At 51.6% G+C, this 18,477-nt stretch overlaps 1 protein-coding gene across 5 annotated transcripts in view; it reads right to left on the reverse strand.

Annotated features, from left to right (window-relative positions):
* Nucleotides 1–15,953: 15,953 nt before the first annotated feature.
* The window catches only part of PDCD6 (programmed cell death 6), a 21,433-nt gene continuing 18,909 nt past the window's right edge, over nt 15,954–18,477 (reverse strand). For all 5 annotated transcript variants that reach the window (XM_049648339.1, XM_049648338.1, XM_049648337.1 and 2 more), the window contains one exon: nt 15,954–16,519. In XM_049648339.1, the coding sequence (XP_049504296.1) occupies nt 16,421–16,519 (99 nt within the window). In that variant the 3' untranslated portion in view covers nt 15,954–16,420. The remainder of the gene's footprint in view (nt 16,520–18,477) is intronic.

Here is an 18,477-nt window from a genome sequence, read left to right on the forward strand (position 1 = left end):
CCACCAGAGGTGGAGAAACTCAGTGACCTTCTCCACCATCCACGGGGCTGAACTATACCCTCTCCAGGCCCGAGGGACCATGTCCAAGGGCATGCTTTCAGCATGCTCTCTCTGCCAGCCCTGGAGTGCCCTCAGAGTCGCCTTGTCACCCTTACAGCCACTCCACCGTTGTAGACATTTCTTCCTCAAAGTCTCTCAGTTCAAACAAGAAGTTAAGTTAAAAATACAAAAAGCTGATTTTTAAAAGTTACATACTAAAAACATGACTTGTCAGGGATTTGTTCCTATGTAATCAGGGAGTCCAAGTGAGACTGGATGATTCGATATTGATAGCTGCCCATCTGTGCTGGTTGATGAATAAGTTGGGCTCATCATAAAATTCCCTCCCTTTTCGTCAAAGATTTGAAATTCTCCATAAGAAAAGGTTTTTAAAAAGCATTAAAAAGAAGCAAAATGTGGCATAAGAGCAGACAATCTGTGGTGCCAAGGCCGTTCGACGGGGAAAGAAGAGTGTCTTCAGCAAAGGGGTAAACCGAGTGCCCACATGCAAGAGGATGAAGTTGTTTCCTGCCTGACACCATAGGAAAAACCAGCAAAATTAAAGACCTAAGTGTAAGAGCTCAAATTATAAAATCCTCAAGGATAACATGGGGCTCTAGCTTCATGACTTTAAATTTGGCAACAGATTCTTAGATATGTCACCAGAGGCACAAATAAAAAAGTTAAAAAAAAAAATACATGGGACTCCATCAAAATTAAAAACCTGTGCTTCGGAGGACACAGTGAAAAGACAACCCACAGAATGGGAGAAAGCGTTTGCAAATTATGCATCTGATAAGTCTACTATTCAGGACATATAAAGAATTCTTACAACTCAACAACAACAAAAAGACAAACAGTACAATTAAAAATGGGCAAAGGACTTGAACAGACATTTCTCCAAAGAAAATATACAAATGGCAACAAACACATGAAAAGATGCTCCACATCATTAGTCACTAGGGAAATGTAATGAAAGCCACAAGGAGACAGCATTTCACTCCCCACTAGGATGGCTACCAACAAAACAAAGGGAAAATGGCAAGTGTTGGTGAGGACGCGGAGCGACTGGGACACTGTGGCTGCTTTTGCCAACGGAAAATGGTACAGCTGCTGTGGGAACCAGCGCGCAGTTCCCCGAAGAGTTAGAGTTACCACACACCCCAGCAAACTCCACTCCTAGGTGTAAGTTCAAGAGAATTGAAAACACACATTTAAACAAAATCTGGCACACAAACGCTCATAGCTTCATTATTCACAAAGAGCCAGAAAGCGTAAACCGCCCAAAGCCCACCAACTGATGAACAGATAAACGAAGTGTGGTCTATGCACACAGCCACATAAAGGAATGGGGTTCTGATGCGCACCACCACACAAATGAGCCATGAAGATACACGAGAGAAGACAGACACAAAGGGTCAGGTATTGGTTCCATGTGGAAGGAATGTCCACAACAGGCAAACCCATTGACAGAAAGTAGGGCAGTGGTTGCCAGGGCTGGGAGGAAGGAATGGGGAATGACTGTTTAATGGGTGCAGAGTTTAACTTGGGGTGAAGAAAATGTTTTGGAAGTAGACAGAGGTGGTAGGTGCCCAACTTCGGCGATATGCTAAATAAATACACTGAACAATACATTTTTAAATGGTTACTTTTAGGTTATGTGAGTTTTACCTCAACGAAAAGCACAACACAAATCTATATGCAAATACAGGTGGAGTTTTCAGAGTGGAGAAGTGGATAGAGCACACTGGAAATGTCTGAGGGTGTTCTGCACAGAGGGAGCGGACAATGGGTGGGAGCTGCAGGGCCCTGGGGGACAGATGTACATTTCTGGGCTGCCAGGGATGAAGTGGGCAAGCACAGGAGCGTTCTGGAGCGTGTGCAGGGATGTGGCCTGGCGGCTGCAGGCTACAACACAAACGGGTGGACGGATGCTTTGGCCTTCTCGGCCTCACCCTGTGCCACGGCCACCATGCGTGCACTTCTCTGGGAAGCCAGGTCGGGCCTTCAGTGGCTGGAGGCCAGAGTGCAAGGTCACCATCCCAGGCCTGGCCCCAGCTTAGGGGGACAAAAGGCCAGGGATGTTTCCTTGCACCCCGAGAGGGGCCAAGCACTCAACAGCCCACAGAGCCACCCGTGAAGCCAAAGGTGAAGGAGAACCGGGGCGCCTGGGTGGCTCAGTCGGTTGAGCGTCCGACTTCGGCTCAGATCATGATCTCACACTCCGTGAGTTCGAGCCCCGCGTCGGGCTCTGTGCTGACAGCTCAGAGCCTGGAGCCCGCTTCCGATTCTGTGTCTCCCTCTCTCTCTGCCCCTCCCCTGCTCATGCTCTGTCTCCCTCTGTCTCAAAAAAATAAATAAAAACATTAAAAAAATTTTTTTTAAAAAGGTGAAGGAGACCCCATCCCCAGCATCACCATTCCTCAAATGAGCCCCAAGCCAGGAGCAGGCATGGTGTGGGGGTGGAGGAGATGACAGAGAAGATGAGGAGGGGGCCAGGGACACTCCCACGGGGGGTGGCACTGACCCCCTAGTTACCCTTCACCCGCAGCCCTCTGCCCCAAAGCAGAAGCTGGGACAGGATCCAGGCCCCGTCTTGCACACTGCCTGCCTGCCCCACAAAGCCGCGTTCTCCCTCCACGTCTCCACCTCAGCATTCAGAATGACCCCCAAAACACAGGTTACGGCAAAAGCAACCACCAAGGGCAGATAAAAGTCTCCAGGCACCACCCCCATTGGGGTTTGTGTGGAAGAAATTAAAGGAGTCGGCCCCTTGACACCACCCCCCACAGAACTCGCTGGAAAAACCACAGTTTGGGGTTCCATCTGTGCTGAGGTTTCTGCCCTGGGAACCCAACATGTAGGAAGTGGATAGTACGGCAGCAGGTTGCTCCATTTTACTAAATACGTGCCCTCTCCTCAAAAAGATGAAGCCTCCTTGGGATAGGACCAAACTCCTTGAAGAAATGCCCCTCTGAGGCAAGACACAGGTCTCTGCCCCAGATGCAGGTGACAGACGCCTTGTCAGTAAGCAGGGGAGGGGGAAGGCAGGAGACCCTCCACACTGGGCTCCTTGCGGCCTGCGGTTGGCCTGGACCAGGGTCTTTTCTGCAACCACGGTCGTTGCTGGGGTGGGAGGTGGCCAGAAGCCTGGGCACCACAGGGGAACCCGCGGGTGGGAGCTGGGCCCAACACGGTGGTTTGTGGACCTTCCATCGCTGCTAAGCTCTGAGCTGACTGTGGGTTTCTTTGGAGAAACCTGAGCTTTTATGAGAACTTTTCTCTTATGGTAAAAGCAATGACTGTCCCAAAATTAAAACCCCTCCGCATGCAGTGGTGCCCCATCACCCCTGTCTGGGTGTGTGTCCCGAGCCATCTTTCCACAGGCACGCAGTGCTGCTGAACTGCACCAGGGGGTCTGAGCCCAAACCCCAGCAGTTACCAGCAAAGTCCTCATCATAAAGGAGGTGAGTGCCAGCCACAGGCCGCTGCAGGGCCGCTGCTGACCACACAGCCTCCCATGCCGGGCTGCTCTGCCTGCTAGCCCCCCACCAGGAGTGGAGACAGCCTGCACATCAGCACAGGGTCTCCTCTTAATGGTGGGTGCTAAGAGCGCCACCATGATAGGGCTCCCATCCGGGAGCCTGCAGAAGCCAGACGTGATCCCAAATGGCGGATGTTGGGTGGAGGCTGTCCAGGCTTAGGGGCCGGCCTCTACCAGAGGCTGTCTGAAGACTGCCCTCAGTGAGTCAGGCTGCTGACCAGGCCAAGAAAAGGCCGGGTACACAACTGTCAAGGATCCAGAGCTTGGGGACAGAAGATGTCCCAGGCACACACTTAAGCACCCCCTTTTGCGTCAAGCCCCTCAAGGACTAGCCACGGCTGGTCAAACAGAGGCCACGGGTAAGTCGTAGGGGCTTCCCTCCACCCCCCATGAGATACCTGGGGCAGCCAAAGCTGAAGGCCCACTGGGCAATTCCAAAGGGGGAAGATGCCTCCAGCCCCAGCCCCTGGACACAGAGGAGGGAGGACCCAAGAACAGAGCTGCCTGAGGCCTCTGACCTCCGACCCTGACCCCTCACCTGCCCCTGAGGGTGGCCCCTTAACCAACTGGAGTCACAGTGGGAACAACAGGGTCGGGAGGTCCCTGATGGTCTGTGCTGGGCCCACAGTCTGGGATTTTTGACCACTCGAATGAAGACTTTTGGGGAAAAAACCTTTCTTGGTGCCGCTAACCGAAACCGAGCGAATTCCTGGAACACGGGCCCTTCCGCTCTTCCCAAGTGTGAGCACCAAGGCTGGGGCTCCCGCCCGGAAGGAGGGCGTCAAGCTGCGCCGCCCCAGCTCCAAGGACCCCCACCTCCGGCCTCCTCCACTCGCCGCCCTGGGGAGGGCTGGGGGGGGGCAGGTCGCCGCCCTGGGGAGGGCTGGGGGGGGCGGGGACAGGGCGAAGCCCCCTACCAGCATCTGCCCAAAAGAGCTACTGAAAGAAACTGGACCGAGAGCAAAGGGCAATTAGCCCCCCCGGCCCCAAGGCGGTGGGTCACAGGCAGGAGCTTCGATCCACAGCTTGCGGGGGCGGGGGGACCGAGGGGCCACGAGCAGGGGCAGAGGGTCGGCTTCCCTCAAACGTCCCGTTTCCATTTTCAGTTAAGAAGTGGCCGGTCGGACCCCACGGCCCACGGCGGCGAGGATGGGGCGGCAGGAGGGCAGAGCCAGCGGGGCCAGCGGGGCGCGCCCCTGCGCACTTACCCGGGCCGGGAGCTCTGGTGGCGCGGCTGCCGGCGCTCGCATCTCGGGGACCCGCAGCGGCCGCGGCTGCGGAAGGACGGCCCCACCCCGGCACGCGAGCCGCCCCGCCCCGCGGCCCAGCGGACCCGGGAGGCGGCAGGGGGCGCGCGCGCGCGCGCATCGCGTCCCCGAGGTCTGTCCAGGACTCCGTCCGCTCGGGGGTGCCCTGTGCCCTTCGAGGCCCCTGTGCTCCCGGCGGGAGCCCCAGACTCTACTCACCGCCCCCAGTCACGCGTCCCCACCCACCTGCTCCCTCGGAGGCAGAGCCGGCACCTGCGCTGCAGAGAAGTGGGGCCCGGGCTCCCCTCCCCTGCCCTCCCCTCTCCTGCGGCCTTGGTCCTGCGGTAATCGCGAAGAATCAAAAGGACTAAAAAGTTTTATGAACTGTAGGGGCGCCTGGGCGGCTCGGTGGAGCAAGTGTGGGACTCGGGATTTCAGCCCAGGTCACCATCCCAAAGCTGGGGCGTTTGAGCCGGGCATGGACTCCACGCTGATGGGATTCTCTCCCTCTCTCTGTCGCTCTTAAAATCAATAAACATTTTTTTTTTTAAGTTTTACAAACTATAAAATATTAACATAATACGTTCGTCCTGAACTTTCCAGGACCGGCCAGGTCTTTGCGGATGTCCCAGTCCAGAACCCACCAGGCTGGGGCCCTGCTCGGCTCACCCGCACTCTGCAGGCGCGTACCCCCCCCCCCCCCCCTCCTCCCTGGGCCACGGCGGCGGCTCCTTCTCTTCCACCCTGAAGGTCTGTGGCCCCCTCCCCTGCTCCACCGGGCGTCCTGACTTTGCACCACCCCCACACCCCCCAGGAGCCCGGCCTCACATCCTGTGGTCTCTGCCCAGCGTCTGAGGGGACACCAGAGACCCCAGCGCGCTCCGACGCCACTGTCCTCACCTGGCCCGCCGTGGGATCGCTCCACCCCCATCCCAAGTCTAGTCCCTGGGTGGTCTCAAGGACCCACCCCTCACCCCAGCCCCACCGGGCTTCGGGCTTCGCCACATCTAGTCCAGTAGAGGCTCCCCGTCCAGCCCCACAGCTGCAGCCAAAGGTATTTCTCTAGGCCCCACCAGGCTCTGAGCAAAATCCCAACTCCCCGCATGCTCCCAAAGTCCTTCCCTTCGTAGACTCACTGCTGTGCTCTGAATGTGAGCCTCAGAACCCGTGCCTTCGCTGTCCCCTCACAGAAATGCTCTTCTCTAGATACCCGCAGGGGAGCAGCCTGTTCCTGTGCCCTCAGAAGACCCACTCCATACCAAGGCCACCACTGTCCGTCTGCTCTCCCTGCTCCTTTCCTGGTGCACACCTGAAATTACCGCAGGTGACAGGTAAACTTGCAGCTCTATTGCGATATATTGTATTTCTAAGTAGCTAAACGCAGTAGTTGCATTTTGATCCAACATTTGTAATGTGCATTGTGCACAGAGAAAAACTGAGGTTACAGGTGAACTGTAATTTTCTTTTAATTTCTACAATGCCTGAACATTTTTGCAGGAAGCATGTAGTACTTTTTTTTTTTTTTTGGTTGTTGTTCAATAAGTACACATGTGTATGATTTCCAAGGAGGGGGAGGGCACATCTTGGCAGAAGTCAGGTGGGTCCAGGCCAATTGCGGGACCGTCTCCCAGTTTGGACCTTTGTAGTAAGAGCTGGCACTCCCCCACCTGGGAAGACAGCAGCTCCACACCCCCGGGGCTCCCTTTTAGCCTCGCTGTTCCCACACCATGAGGAACACCTCGCTGCCACTTCCCAGGACGGGCCCAGCACTGGCGATGCTGCACAGCCCCCGGTGCAGAGGAAAGCCAGTGTCCAGCTCCCCCTCCTCCCCGGAGACTGCCCTTGATGGGCATAAGCCACCCACTCCCAAGCAGTCCACACTTGTGAAGAGCCCACAGCAAAGACCATCCAGGCTCTGCCCATCACCTTGCCTGCGTCATCGGCCTTCCCCCATCGGCCTTCACAGGTGCTATTCCCTCTGACTGCGAGGCTCTTCCCAGCTCGTCCTGGCCTGGCCTCGCTTCCCTCAGTGCAAGTTACCTCTAGAGGCAGAAGCCACCCCTGTGTCCCTCACCACCTGGCATTGGGATTTGGGGGAAGGTGCAGGAACTCTCATCCACCTTGTACCTGGCTGCAGCCCCAGAGCCGAGAACCACCCACTATGGGGACAGAAAAGAGGGTGGGGGAGGGGAGAAGAGGGCCAATTTACCACAGTTTATTTCCTGACATATTTACTGTAATTTATTTCCTTTCTTGTACAGCCTCTCCCCACTCCCAACCCCCCCAGCCCTAACTGAACATGACTCATTTGCTTGGTTTTCTTTGAAGCAACTGTCCTCCACATCCTTCAGCAGCTCTGAAAATGCGCCTTCCGCAGAGTCCGCGAGTCGGATCACACTCCACGTGGGCAGCTCTGCCATCACCCCTCATCCCGGCTCCCTTCGACTTGTCCTCATGCCAGTTATTTCCCAAATTCCAGCCCTTCCTCTTGGTCTGTTCACTCAGCTTCCTGGAACGTGTCTTCTAGGAGTGTCCTAGTTAAAGAAATGCGGGAGGAAAAGGTCTTGAAAACTTTGTCTTTACAGCAAGTAGCAGAATTCACAGTGGACACAACCTTCCCTTGTGCTGTCCCTGCCGCGTGGCCAGTCCCTTCAAGTCTCAGGGTCACCTGTCCTCCTCTGAGACAGTAAGGGCCTCCTTGTCCCTGGGCTCTGATGCTCTTAAGCGTGGCCTTGTCCATCTGGAGTGTCCTTCCAAAGTCGCCTTACCTCCTTTAGTTCTGGAAAATGGCCCCATTTTTGTTTTGAAATTTTCTTCCCTAGTTTTTTTTTTTTTTTTTCCTGTTCTTCAGCCTTTTCCCTTCCAGATAGTCTATTTTTAACCTCTAAGATTTCTCATTTTGTTTTCTTTCTTATAGAATTTCAGTAAAACCTTGGATTGCAAGTAACTTATTCTGTGAGTGTTCTGCAAGAAGAACAAACATATCTAGTAAGTTTTAACTTGATAAACGAACAAGTCTTCAGATACGAGTAGTACGTGACACCGAACGTCACATCACAGCCGAGCCAATTGTTCCCTCTCTTTCTCAACGGGATTGTGGATGCCTGTCTCCCATGTGCAGTCTCAGGCCACAGTGTTTGGCAGAAATCAGTGATTTTTCAGAACATCGGAAGGTGCCCACAACCGGCACTGGTGTATTTTTGTCACTTCAAAGCACCCGTGGACAGTCCGTTGCTTTTCCAGACAAGAGTGAGCCTAGGAATGCTTCGCTTCATTCTAGGTCAGGCTGCCTGCAGACATAGACGCTCTCCTCTGCTGCCTCATTGCCAGTTCCATTACATGCAGTCTGTGACAGGAGGTTATTAATGCTGTAGTCAACATCTGCGTGAACATACACCATGGCCCCAAGCAGGGAAAGGCTGAAAAGAAAGGTGGTGGGAGATGATTACAGTGGAAGAAGGAAATCGAGACATACGAACGAGGTATGTGATTGGCTGAAACTGCAGGATTTTATAAGAAGTCTGCATTGACCATTCGCACGATACCAAAGAACAGAGAACAAATAAGGAAGCCAAATGCAGCAAAAGGAGTTATGAGAACATCAAAGCAATGGCCACGCGTTCTGGAAGATGTAGAAGAGTTGCTTCTGGTTTGGGTAAATGAGAAGCAACCAGCAGGTGACACTGTGAACGAGAACTTCATCTGAGAGAAGGCAAAGGCCTTGTACACCGACCTCATAAGTAAACTGCCAGGTACGTCAACAGAAAACGAAGAAGGCTTCAAAGCAAGCAGGGGATGGTTTGATAACTTTAAGAGAAGTGGCATCCATAGTGTTGTGGGGCACAGAGAGGCTACGAGTTCAGATGCTAAGGCAGCGGAGGTGTTTGCTACCGAGTTCCAGAAGCTCATGGCTTCTGAGTGTTACCTGCCAGAGCAAGTTTTTAACTGTGATGCGACGGGGCTGTTTCGGAAAGAGACACCAAAGAGGATGTACATTACAGAAGAAGACAATGCAGTGCCCGGTCACAGGCCCGTGAAAGACTGTCTCACCCTCTTGTTTTGTGCTAGTGCAAGTGATTTCAAAGTCAAGCCCCCGCTCGGGTATCATTCCGAGAATCTACGAGCCTTCAGGAAATGCAAGGTGCAGAAGAGCCAGTTAAATGTCATGTGTGGGTCCAACAGCAAGGCTTGGGGCACACGTATCTTGCTCATTGAGTGGATCGACGAGGTCTTTGGTCCGGCAGTGAAGAAATACCTTTTAGGAAAGAATCTACCTGGGAATGCAAGCTGGTACAGCCACTCTGGAAAACAGTAACTATGGAGGTCCCTCAAAAAACTAAAAATAGAACTACCCTATGACCCAGCAATGGCACTACTAGGCATTTATCCACGGGATACAGGTGTGCTGTTTTGAAGGGACACATGCACCCCCATGTTTATAGCAGCACTATCGACAATAGCCAAAGTATGGAAAGAGCCCAAATGTCCATCGATGGATGAATGGATAAAGAAGATGTGGTATATATACACAGTGGAGTACTGCTCGGCAATCAAAAAGAATGAAATCTTGGGGCACCTGGGTAGCTCAGTCGGTTGAGCGTCCGACTTTGGCTCAGGTCATGACCTTGCAGTTCGTGAGTTTGAGCCCCGCATTGGGCTCTGTGCTGACAGCTCAGAGCCTGGAGCCTGCTTCGGATTCTGTGCCTCCCTCTCTCACTACCCCTCCCCCACTCTCTCTTGCTCTCTTTCAAAAATAAATAAACATTAAAAAATTAAAAAAAAAAAGAATGAAATCTTGCCATTTGCAACCACGTGGATGGAACTGGAGGGTATTAGGCTAAGTGAAATTAATCAGAGAAGGACAAAAATCATATGACTTCCCTCATATGAGGACTTTAAGAGACAAAACAGATGAACATAAGAGAAGGGAAACAAAAATAATATAAAAACAGGGAGGGGGACAAAACATAAGAAACTCTAAATATGGAGAACAAACAGGGTTACTGGAGGGGTCGTGGGAGGGGGGATGGTATAAATGGGTAAGGGGCACTAAGGAATCTACTCCTGGAATCATTGTTGCACTATACGCTAACTAATTTGGATGTAAATTTTAAAAAATAAAAAATAAAATTAAAAAAAAAAAAAGAAAAGAATCTACCATCCAAAGCCTTGCTGGTTATGGGTAATGCCGCAGCTTAGCCTCCAGGCTTTGAGGACGACTTACTGGAGGAATTCGAGTTCATTAAGGTCAAGTTCCTTCCTCCCAACACCACTCCAGTCCTCCAGCCCATGGATCAGCAAGTCATTTCAAACTTTAAAAGGCTTTTACACCAAAGCACTATTCAGCGATGCTTCATGTGACTGAAGGAACAAACCTCACTGTCCGAGAGTTTTGGAAAAATCATTTCCACACCGTGAACTGCCTCAAGATCATCGATAAAGCCTGGGATGGGGGCACTGAGAGACCCCTCAGTTCTGCTTGGAGAAACCCGTGGCCCGGGTGCATTCTTGGACCTGACTTGGAGGGGCTTGCTCATGAAGAGCAGCCGCCAGTTGTCGATGAAACTGTGTCCTTGGGGAAGACCAGGGGACTGGAGGTGAATGAGGATGACATTCAGGAACTGGTGGAGGAGCATGGCCAGGAGCCGACCACCGACGAACTGATGAATCTGCATCGCGAGCAAGAGCTAGAGGTTATGGGGGAGATCTCGTATGCAGGGGAGGAGGAGAAAAAGGCCGAGGAATCCCTCGCTTCAAATGAGATCAAGGAGATGTGTAAAATGCGGGAAACAGTGCAAAATTTTGTAGAAAAGCACCACGCGAACAAGGCTGTAGCAGTGCGAGCAATGAATCTGTTTAACCACAATGCAATGTCACATTTCCGCGAAATCCTGAAAAGGAGGCAAAAGCAAGTGTCATTGGATAGGTTCCTTGTTAAAGGTGCACAAAAAGAAAAGGATTCCATTGAGCCAACAGATAGGGATTCCATTAGTGAGAGTGGAAGTAGTCCTCCCAATAACCCTCCTCTCTCGTTTCCCTCACACCAGCCACGAAGATTTTCAAAGGTAAGTGTTAGTTTACTTTTCTATTTTGTATTTTCTTTATTATTTTGTATATTACAGCATTGTGATCATTTTTATATGAATGCTTTGGGGTTGTGGAACGAATCATCTGAGTTTCCATTATTTCTCACGAGGAAATTTGCTTTGAGATACAAGTGGTTTGGATTACAAGCATGTTTCCAGAACGAATTATGTTTGCAAACCAAGCTTATAGTTCTTTTTTAAATGGATGCAGTATCTTTGGTCATCTCTCAGATACTGGCTGTAAATTGGGTTCTAAGATGTTTCTTCTGGTTCCTGAGTTGCTTCTTTTACAAATGTCAAGTGAACTTTCTTTGCTTCCTACAAGAGTGAGGCTCTGCCCTAATTAGACATGTTCTCAAGTGGTGAGTTTCTCTGACTTCCTGCCCTGGGACAGAGGGGCTTGCCCTGCAGGAAGCCTTCCCTTGTCCCCCTGCCTACGCCCCACTCCCCTTCACTGGCACTGCCCTCCTGTACCATCCTGCACTCTGTAGGAACGAGGAGCTTCTCCCTGGAACGTGGGGCCAGGAGTCTCCTGCACCAGCAGACCCTGAAGCTTTGTTTCCCTCTCTGGCTCTTTGTGTTGTTTGAAGGCAATTTCAAGAGGAACTTTGCTATCTTAAAACCCTCTGAATTGTGAGCAGAAATGATCCTTTTTTAAACAAGGTGAAGCCCAGTCTGGCTGGCCTGTAGTGTCATCTGGTGGGAAGGATGGACAGGGTCAGATGTGCCCTCCGCACTCCCCATGTCCATGCATGAAAGAGCATGGTCTAGGGTGCCCTCTGTCCAAACTGAAGCCTAACCACCACTTATCATGTGACCTTGGCCAAATTATGGGCCCCCTCTGTCTCAATTTTTATCCACGAAGAGATAAGTGTAGACAAATGGAAGAATAGAGTACAGAGAAATTAACCCTCATATACATGGTCAATAAGGTTTGACAAGGGTGCAAAGACCATTAAATGGGGAAGGACAGTCTTGCCAGCAAATGGTAGTAAGGAAAATGGATAGGCACATGCGCAAAAAAAAAAAAAAAAAAAAAAAAAAAAGTTAGACCCTTACCTAACTCCATACATCTATTTCAAAATCAATCCGAGATTTGAAATCAGCGAGAAAACATTTAGAAGAAAACAGGAGAAAAGCCTCACGACACTGACATTTCTCCAAAGACAAATGAACAGCCAATAGGCCATGAAAAGATGCTCCACATCACTGATCGTTAGGGAAACGCAAGTGGAAACCAAGAGGGGATGTCACCTCACACCCATTAGGGTGACTATTAGCAAAAATTAACAACTCTTGGCGAGGACGTGGAGAAATGAGAACCTTGTGCACTACTGGGAAGAATGTGAAAATGGGTAGCTGCTGTAAAAAGTGGTATGGAAGTTCCTCAGACAAGTCCGCACAGAATTACCACGTAAGCTACCATTCTGGGTACATAACCAGACGTCTGACGAAAAACTGAAAGCAGTGACCTTAAGAGAGAGTTGTGTACCAATGTTCACAAGTCAACCACCAAAACGTGGAAACAAACCTGTCCGTCAGCACATGAATGGGTGCGCAAAATGTGGGGTTTCCATTGCATTTCCATAATAACACTAGAATATTATTCAGCCTAGAAAGGGAATTCTGACACCTATGATGTGGATGACCCTCGGAGTTATGATGCTCAGTTAAATAAGCCAAGCACAAAAAGACAAATACTGCCACTGAGATGAGGTCCCAAGAGGAGTCAAATCCATAGATGTGGAGTAACATGGTGGGTGCCAGGGCTGGGAGTTAGGGTTTAATGGGGACAAAGTTTCAGTTTGGGAAGAGGAGAAGTTCTGGAGACGGATGGGAGTGCTGGCTGCACAGCACTGTGAATGTACTTAATGCCACTGAACTGTACTCTTAAAACTGTAAAAATGTAAATTTTTTTGCTATATGTATTTTAACACATATACACACAAGAGGGAAGAATCCCCAGCTTTACCCATTTACCCACCAGGTATGTATGGTCCAGCTTTAGAGGCAGACATGGGCCAGACACCCAGAGCCTCTACTCTAGTGGGCGTCAGACACTGGCCAATCACATACACGCACTTACACACACTTACTCACATGTGCAACTGTGAGTAATGCTATGGAGAAGCTGTGAACCCCAGGTTACTCCTGGGCCCACCTCTGTCGGGTGATGTGAGGGTGAGGGATGAGGGGGGCCCATGCTGCCCAGCAGGACAGCCCCCCTGCCTGGGGGACCTGAGGGGTTCAGGTGACAGGAGGATCCACGGGGACTGCTCAGCAACACAGGAGGGAGGGCGCATTTGCTCGCCTGCAGCCCCTCCCCTCCCCAGGAGGGGCCTCAATCCTCACCCACCCTGCGGAGGCCCTCCTCTGTCCCCAGACCCCCACCTGCTTTCCTCCTCAACCAGGCTCCTCTGGACTGACACAAGTGGCTCTCCCAGTTGGCTAGGTTAACTTTAGTGTGACCACAGCCGTGGCCACAAGTCAGGCCTTTCTGACCATTCCGGGATTATTTTCTTCACAAAGAGCCCAAGGCTGAAGCTGGCTGAGAATCCGGTGTCTCCAGGAGGTTCTTCGTCTTCCTGTAAGTCGAGAGCTGGGTCATCAACACACCATTCAAATGGCAAGAGAGGGAGTATGTGAGAGTAGGTGATCAAGGGCCCAGGGAAGGGGGAACGGGGGAGTGCAGGCAGGGGACAGGGAATAAGGGATGGGAGGTGAGGGAGGAAGGCACATGGGGACAGAGGACAAGTGATCAGGTATTGCGGGCGGCTGTGGCAGCTGACCTGGCCTCACGGAGGCCATCTTCCCCAGGGGAGCTCTGCCTGCCCATCCCAAACACCCATGTCTAAGTGGACCCAGGGCACAGCTTAAGCAAAGTAGTAAGTGAAAAGCTGCCTAAGTCTTTGTTCACAACTTTCCAGGACAGGTGTTGCTGCCCTCAGACCTTAAGCCCCACTCACTCCAGTTTCTCTGCTGCTTCTGTTAATTCTGTGCTGGCGTGTCCTTGGGCACGTGATGGGTCATGCTGTGGACGAGGCATCTAGGGCAGGCGTCCCTGCATGGCGTGACTGCACTGCCCCCGTGTGGCCAAATGACGGCTCCCAGCGCAGGAAACCATGTGGGTGCAGCGCATCGAAGGGAGTTTCTGCACACCCTGATGGGGCGGCCTGGGCAGGGCTGGGGCCCTCAGGACCATCTGCTCCCTTCAAGTAGCCTGGACTCCCCAGCGGACCCTCCGGCCCCTTAAGCCCCACCGCCTCTAGGCCTTCTGGAAACACAGCCACATACCCACCACTACCCCCAACGCACCAAAGCCTTGACTGGCCACCCAAGTCCCCGGTGACCATCACCTCCCAAACTGCCCACTCCTCAATGTGCCTCCGCTGACCAAACCCTTGCCTCCCACTGGGAGGGCTGGGGCCACATCTGTTTCTGTACCACACACCTGAGTCCATCGGGCCAAACACCTGAGAGCATCTATACCACACACCTGAGAGCGTCTGTACCACGCACCTGAATTTACCTGTATCACACACGAGTACGTCTGTGCCAAACACGATATCCACACCATACCTGAGTAGCACACACCTGTGCATCTGTACCATGCACTGTTTGTCTTCCCCACACTATTTGGATTAGCACAACAGCCCTTCCTTGCACCGATGGAAGAGGGGACCCTTACCCATCCTCAATGAGACCTTTTCTTTGTAAAATTCTGCATACCTTTCTTTCCCTTCCCTGAATCGGAGGTACAGAACTCATGACACATTTACAGTTCCCTCTGTGGCTGGGAACAGAGTGAGAGAACAGGCCTCTCGGGGTCTGCTGTCTGGCCTCCATGAAGCTTAAATACCACCTGTGTACTGGGGGCAGGTGCCTCACCAAGGCCAGATCGAGGGGGGTCCAGGTGCAGGGAAGGGGGTGACGTGGGTGGACGGGCAAAGCTCACATGTGGAGCACAGGGGCTCCCATGTGCACAGGACAGAGCACAGTGAGGCTGAGAGACAGCCACACAGGCCACCCTCACTCCGAGCCTGGGGTCTTTGAAGGCCTGGGGCAAGGAAGAAATAAGGCACGTCTTGGAACCATGGTGTGGGGAGGGGAGGCAGGCAGGCAGGCAGGCAGCAGAGGTTACCCCATGGCTGGGGAGTGAGGGCATAGGGTTTATTAGCTGGGAGACACGGAGTCCAAGATGTCTACGAGAACCCAGAGAGAGAACACCTGGATGTGTGGGCCATGGGTCTGAAAGCCTCTTGGAGTCAGGAATTTGGGGTCAGAGGACTGAGCTGACTGAAACAGAACCTGGGGTCGTGTGCTGGTGCTGCACCATGAGCACGTTGATGTACGGAGAGGCACCCAACATGGAGAGTGGTAGGAATCCCAAAGCCCCTACTACCCACCCTGAGCTCACAAGGCCAGTCTATGAGCCCCAGAGATGCTTTAGCCCAACCCCACATATTGTGGTCAGTGGTGTTCTGACCTCTGCATCTGGTGCCACAGATAAACCCAAAAAGGGCCCCCTCTCAACCAACACGAGCCCCCAACATACCCCTGTGGGACACCAACTTCTGATGTCCCAGACCCATTTAAAATCACTACCGCCCATCTGAATGTCTTCACAACCCCCACCCCAAATTCTGGCTTGGGGCAGCACACTTAGAGGGAAGAGGCAGAAAGCAGGCTCCGAGGACTCTGACAGGCGCAGGATGAGGGCCCCCCGGGAATGGCTGTGTGCCGACAGCAGGTGACGTGGGCGACCATCCCAGATGTCTGCAGCCCGCTTTCATGTTCAAAAACCACAGTTAACAGATCCTCAGAGAGCAGGACTGAATCACTGTAAGTGACAGAAACCCACACGCTTCCAGACCAAATTTGGATTTCTATGTCCAAAGAAGTTTTATGAAATTTAAACTAACTCCTGTCACAGAGGACAGTGGTCTCCTTGGATTCCGTTAGCAGAGTCAGGCGGACGCCCCAGAAAGGGTCCTGGACCTCTGGGAGCTCCCACGTGAGTATATCTGAGCTGTCTGGGACGGGGTGCGCATTTGCTTTATTGTTTATGTTGCATATTCAAACAAGTACAATAAACCCTGTTTTAAAAATGTAAGGCACATAAAAGCCTCTGTGCAAGTTCTCTATTATTTTTAAATTCCTATTGGCTAATAAAAGTATTTCCACTATAGAACTGGAGCTATCTAGAAATGCACATGATGAATTTTTTGCATGCAAGACACTTGAAACATTATTATATCTTACCTCATGGCACAACTGAACAGTCTCAAATCAAATGTTTGTATGTGAGTTATAACTACTGTTACATTTGCAAAAATCTTAATCAGCTTATCCACATATGTACAGTCAGGTCCCCAAATGTTAATTATATAAAATCTAAAGAAAGAACAGTATCTGGCTGCATTTGTGTTCCGTTTCTTTAAAGGGTGATTTGGCATTTTTAGTCTTCCTTCCGTAAGTCATGCTGTTATTTGCACAGGCCAGTGTCATACGATGCTGAAGACCATGGACAGATATTGTTCATATGACACCTGAATCCAGCCGTCCTGATCCGTATCATAACGCCTGAATATATCTGTCAACCTCTGGGGAAGAAACAACAGTCATTTAGATCTCGATATTTTTTAACAGAAGGAACAAAATGTTATTTGGCAAAAAACAAAACAAAAAATTTAGGAACCCAAATTAATCCATGTCTCCAGACGACCCCGACTCTGACGGAGACCAGGGCAGCGAGGCATGGGTAGGTAACCCTGACCACCCTCTCAGGCCTGTCCACCGTAGGGGATGCCGAGGTCAGGTGGGAGCGTGGATACAGGAAGGTGGTTAAGAGATCAAGGGGTGGGTTGCAGGCTATACACGACAGCCCTGGGTCCGGGCCTTGGTTCCCCAAGTGGGCCAGTGGTAAACCTGGGTCCTCCCCCGCTGCTCTATGACCAACCTCGTGGGGGTTACTCAAATGTTCACCTCGGCTCTGGTCACTTGCCATTCAGGACACAGGGAAACCGGCCCTGACTTGAGCCCCTCGCTTACAACCTGCTCCCAACAGATGAAGCCTCAGCCACAGAGCACAGAAGGTAGGTCTCCCTGTACCAGCCTGAGGGTCCCTCGCGCACACCCCACCCAGAAGGCTCCACCTTGGCCTGTTCACAAGCCTGACTCCCCCACAGCAGGTCAGGAGCAGAGGGGAGACCCCGCCCCCCAAAGCAGAGACAATTGCTGTTCCGGATGACAGCCGGACAACCACAAAAGGCCTAAGGAATCGTAAGTGACAAAAGGAAGCAGGCGTAGTACAGTTCCTCAGGACGAGAAAAGGAAACAACACACGGGTTCGTCACGAGAGCAGGCTGGAGCCCGGCCCTCGGGTGCTGCGGCAGATTAAATGGCGGACAATAACAGGGGCCCCTGACACAGTTGACTGTCCACTCGGGTGGTGGCCAGGAGCATCCGAACACGCGTGAGACGCTAATGTGAGACCAACTCCAGTAACACCAGCAGCAGTTAATCCTGGCTTGAAGAACAACTGGAAATCTTTCTTTATACTTTAATTGTATTTTCCCAAGATTTCTACAAATTTTCATGTTCTTTTGTAACGCTAATTTTCAAAAAGGCTTTTTCTTTCTGGAAAAAGGCAGATGGAAGACATTTTTCAGGACTTTTTTCTTGTAGCTTGCCCACCTCTGCCCCATGTTTGAGGTCATGTGGGAAGTGTGGGTGGGAGCAGAAGTCCAGGTCAGCATGGGGCCCAGAGGCAGGGGCTGCAGGAGAGCCTGGCTGGCCTGTCCACAGCCCACAGGAGTGCGGAGGCGCTGGGCGAGCTCCCTGTGGGACTCAGATCACATTACCCCAGCTACTGAAACCCTACACGAAATAACCTTTGCTCAAGAAGAAATATAAGGATCAGATGTTTACTTATGGGACAGAACCTCAAATGAAAAGTCTAACCCTAGAGCAATTCAGATGCAGAGAATAAGGAGATTTTACATTACACCTTTTTAAGTGTTCAGACGACACTGCAAAAGAAGTGTAACCCAGCCTCACCAAACCCTGAGGCAGAGATGGGGTAAGGCTCTCCCCATTTGAGAGAGCCACAGCTCAAATGTCAGCAGACCCAGCTCTCCAACAAGGCCCTGAACAGGGATGGGGCTTTTCCCTGCCTCATCGGCAAGGAAGTCACGGAGTGCTGCACTTAGCATGCCACAGAAACTTCACTTTTACTGATCTAGAATTCTAATGGGAAAAAAAACCCAGAGAATGTTTCCCAAAATTCCAAATTATATTTAAAAACTCCACAGTGTTGACATTTCTCAGCGGCCTCTAGAGCTGATATGACATAACCCGACCGGAATTCAAACTACAAGGATCAGGGGTGCATGGGTGGCTCAGTCGGTTAAGCGTCAGACTTCGGCTCAGGTCATGATCTCACGGTTCGCGGGTTGGAGCCCAGCGTCCGGTTCTGTACTGACAGCTCGGAGCCTGGATCCTGCTTCGGATTCCTTGTCTCTCTCTCTCTCTCTCTCTCTCTCTCTCTCTCTCTCTCTCT

This window comes from Panthera uncia (genome assembly GCF_023721935.1).
Source record: "Panthera uncia isolate 11264 chromosome A1 unlocalized genomic scaffold, Puncia_PCG_1.0 HiC_scaffold_17, whole genome shotgun sequence".
NCBI lineage: Eukaryota > Metazoa > Chordata > Mammalia > Carnivora > Felidae > Panthera > Panthera uncia.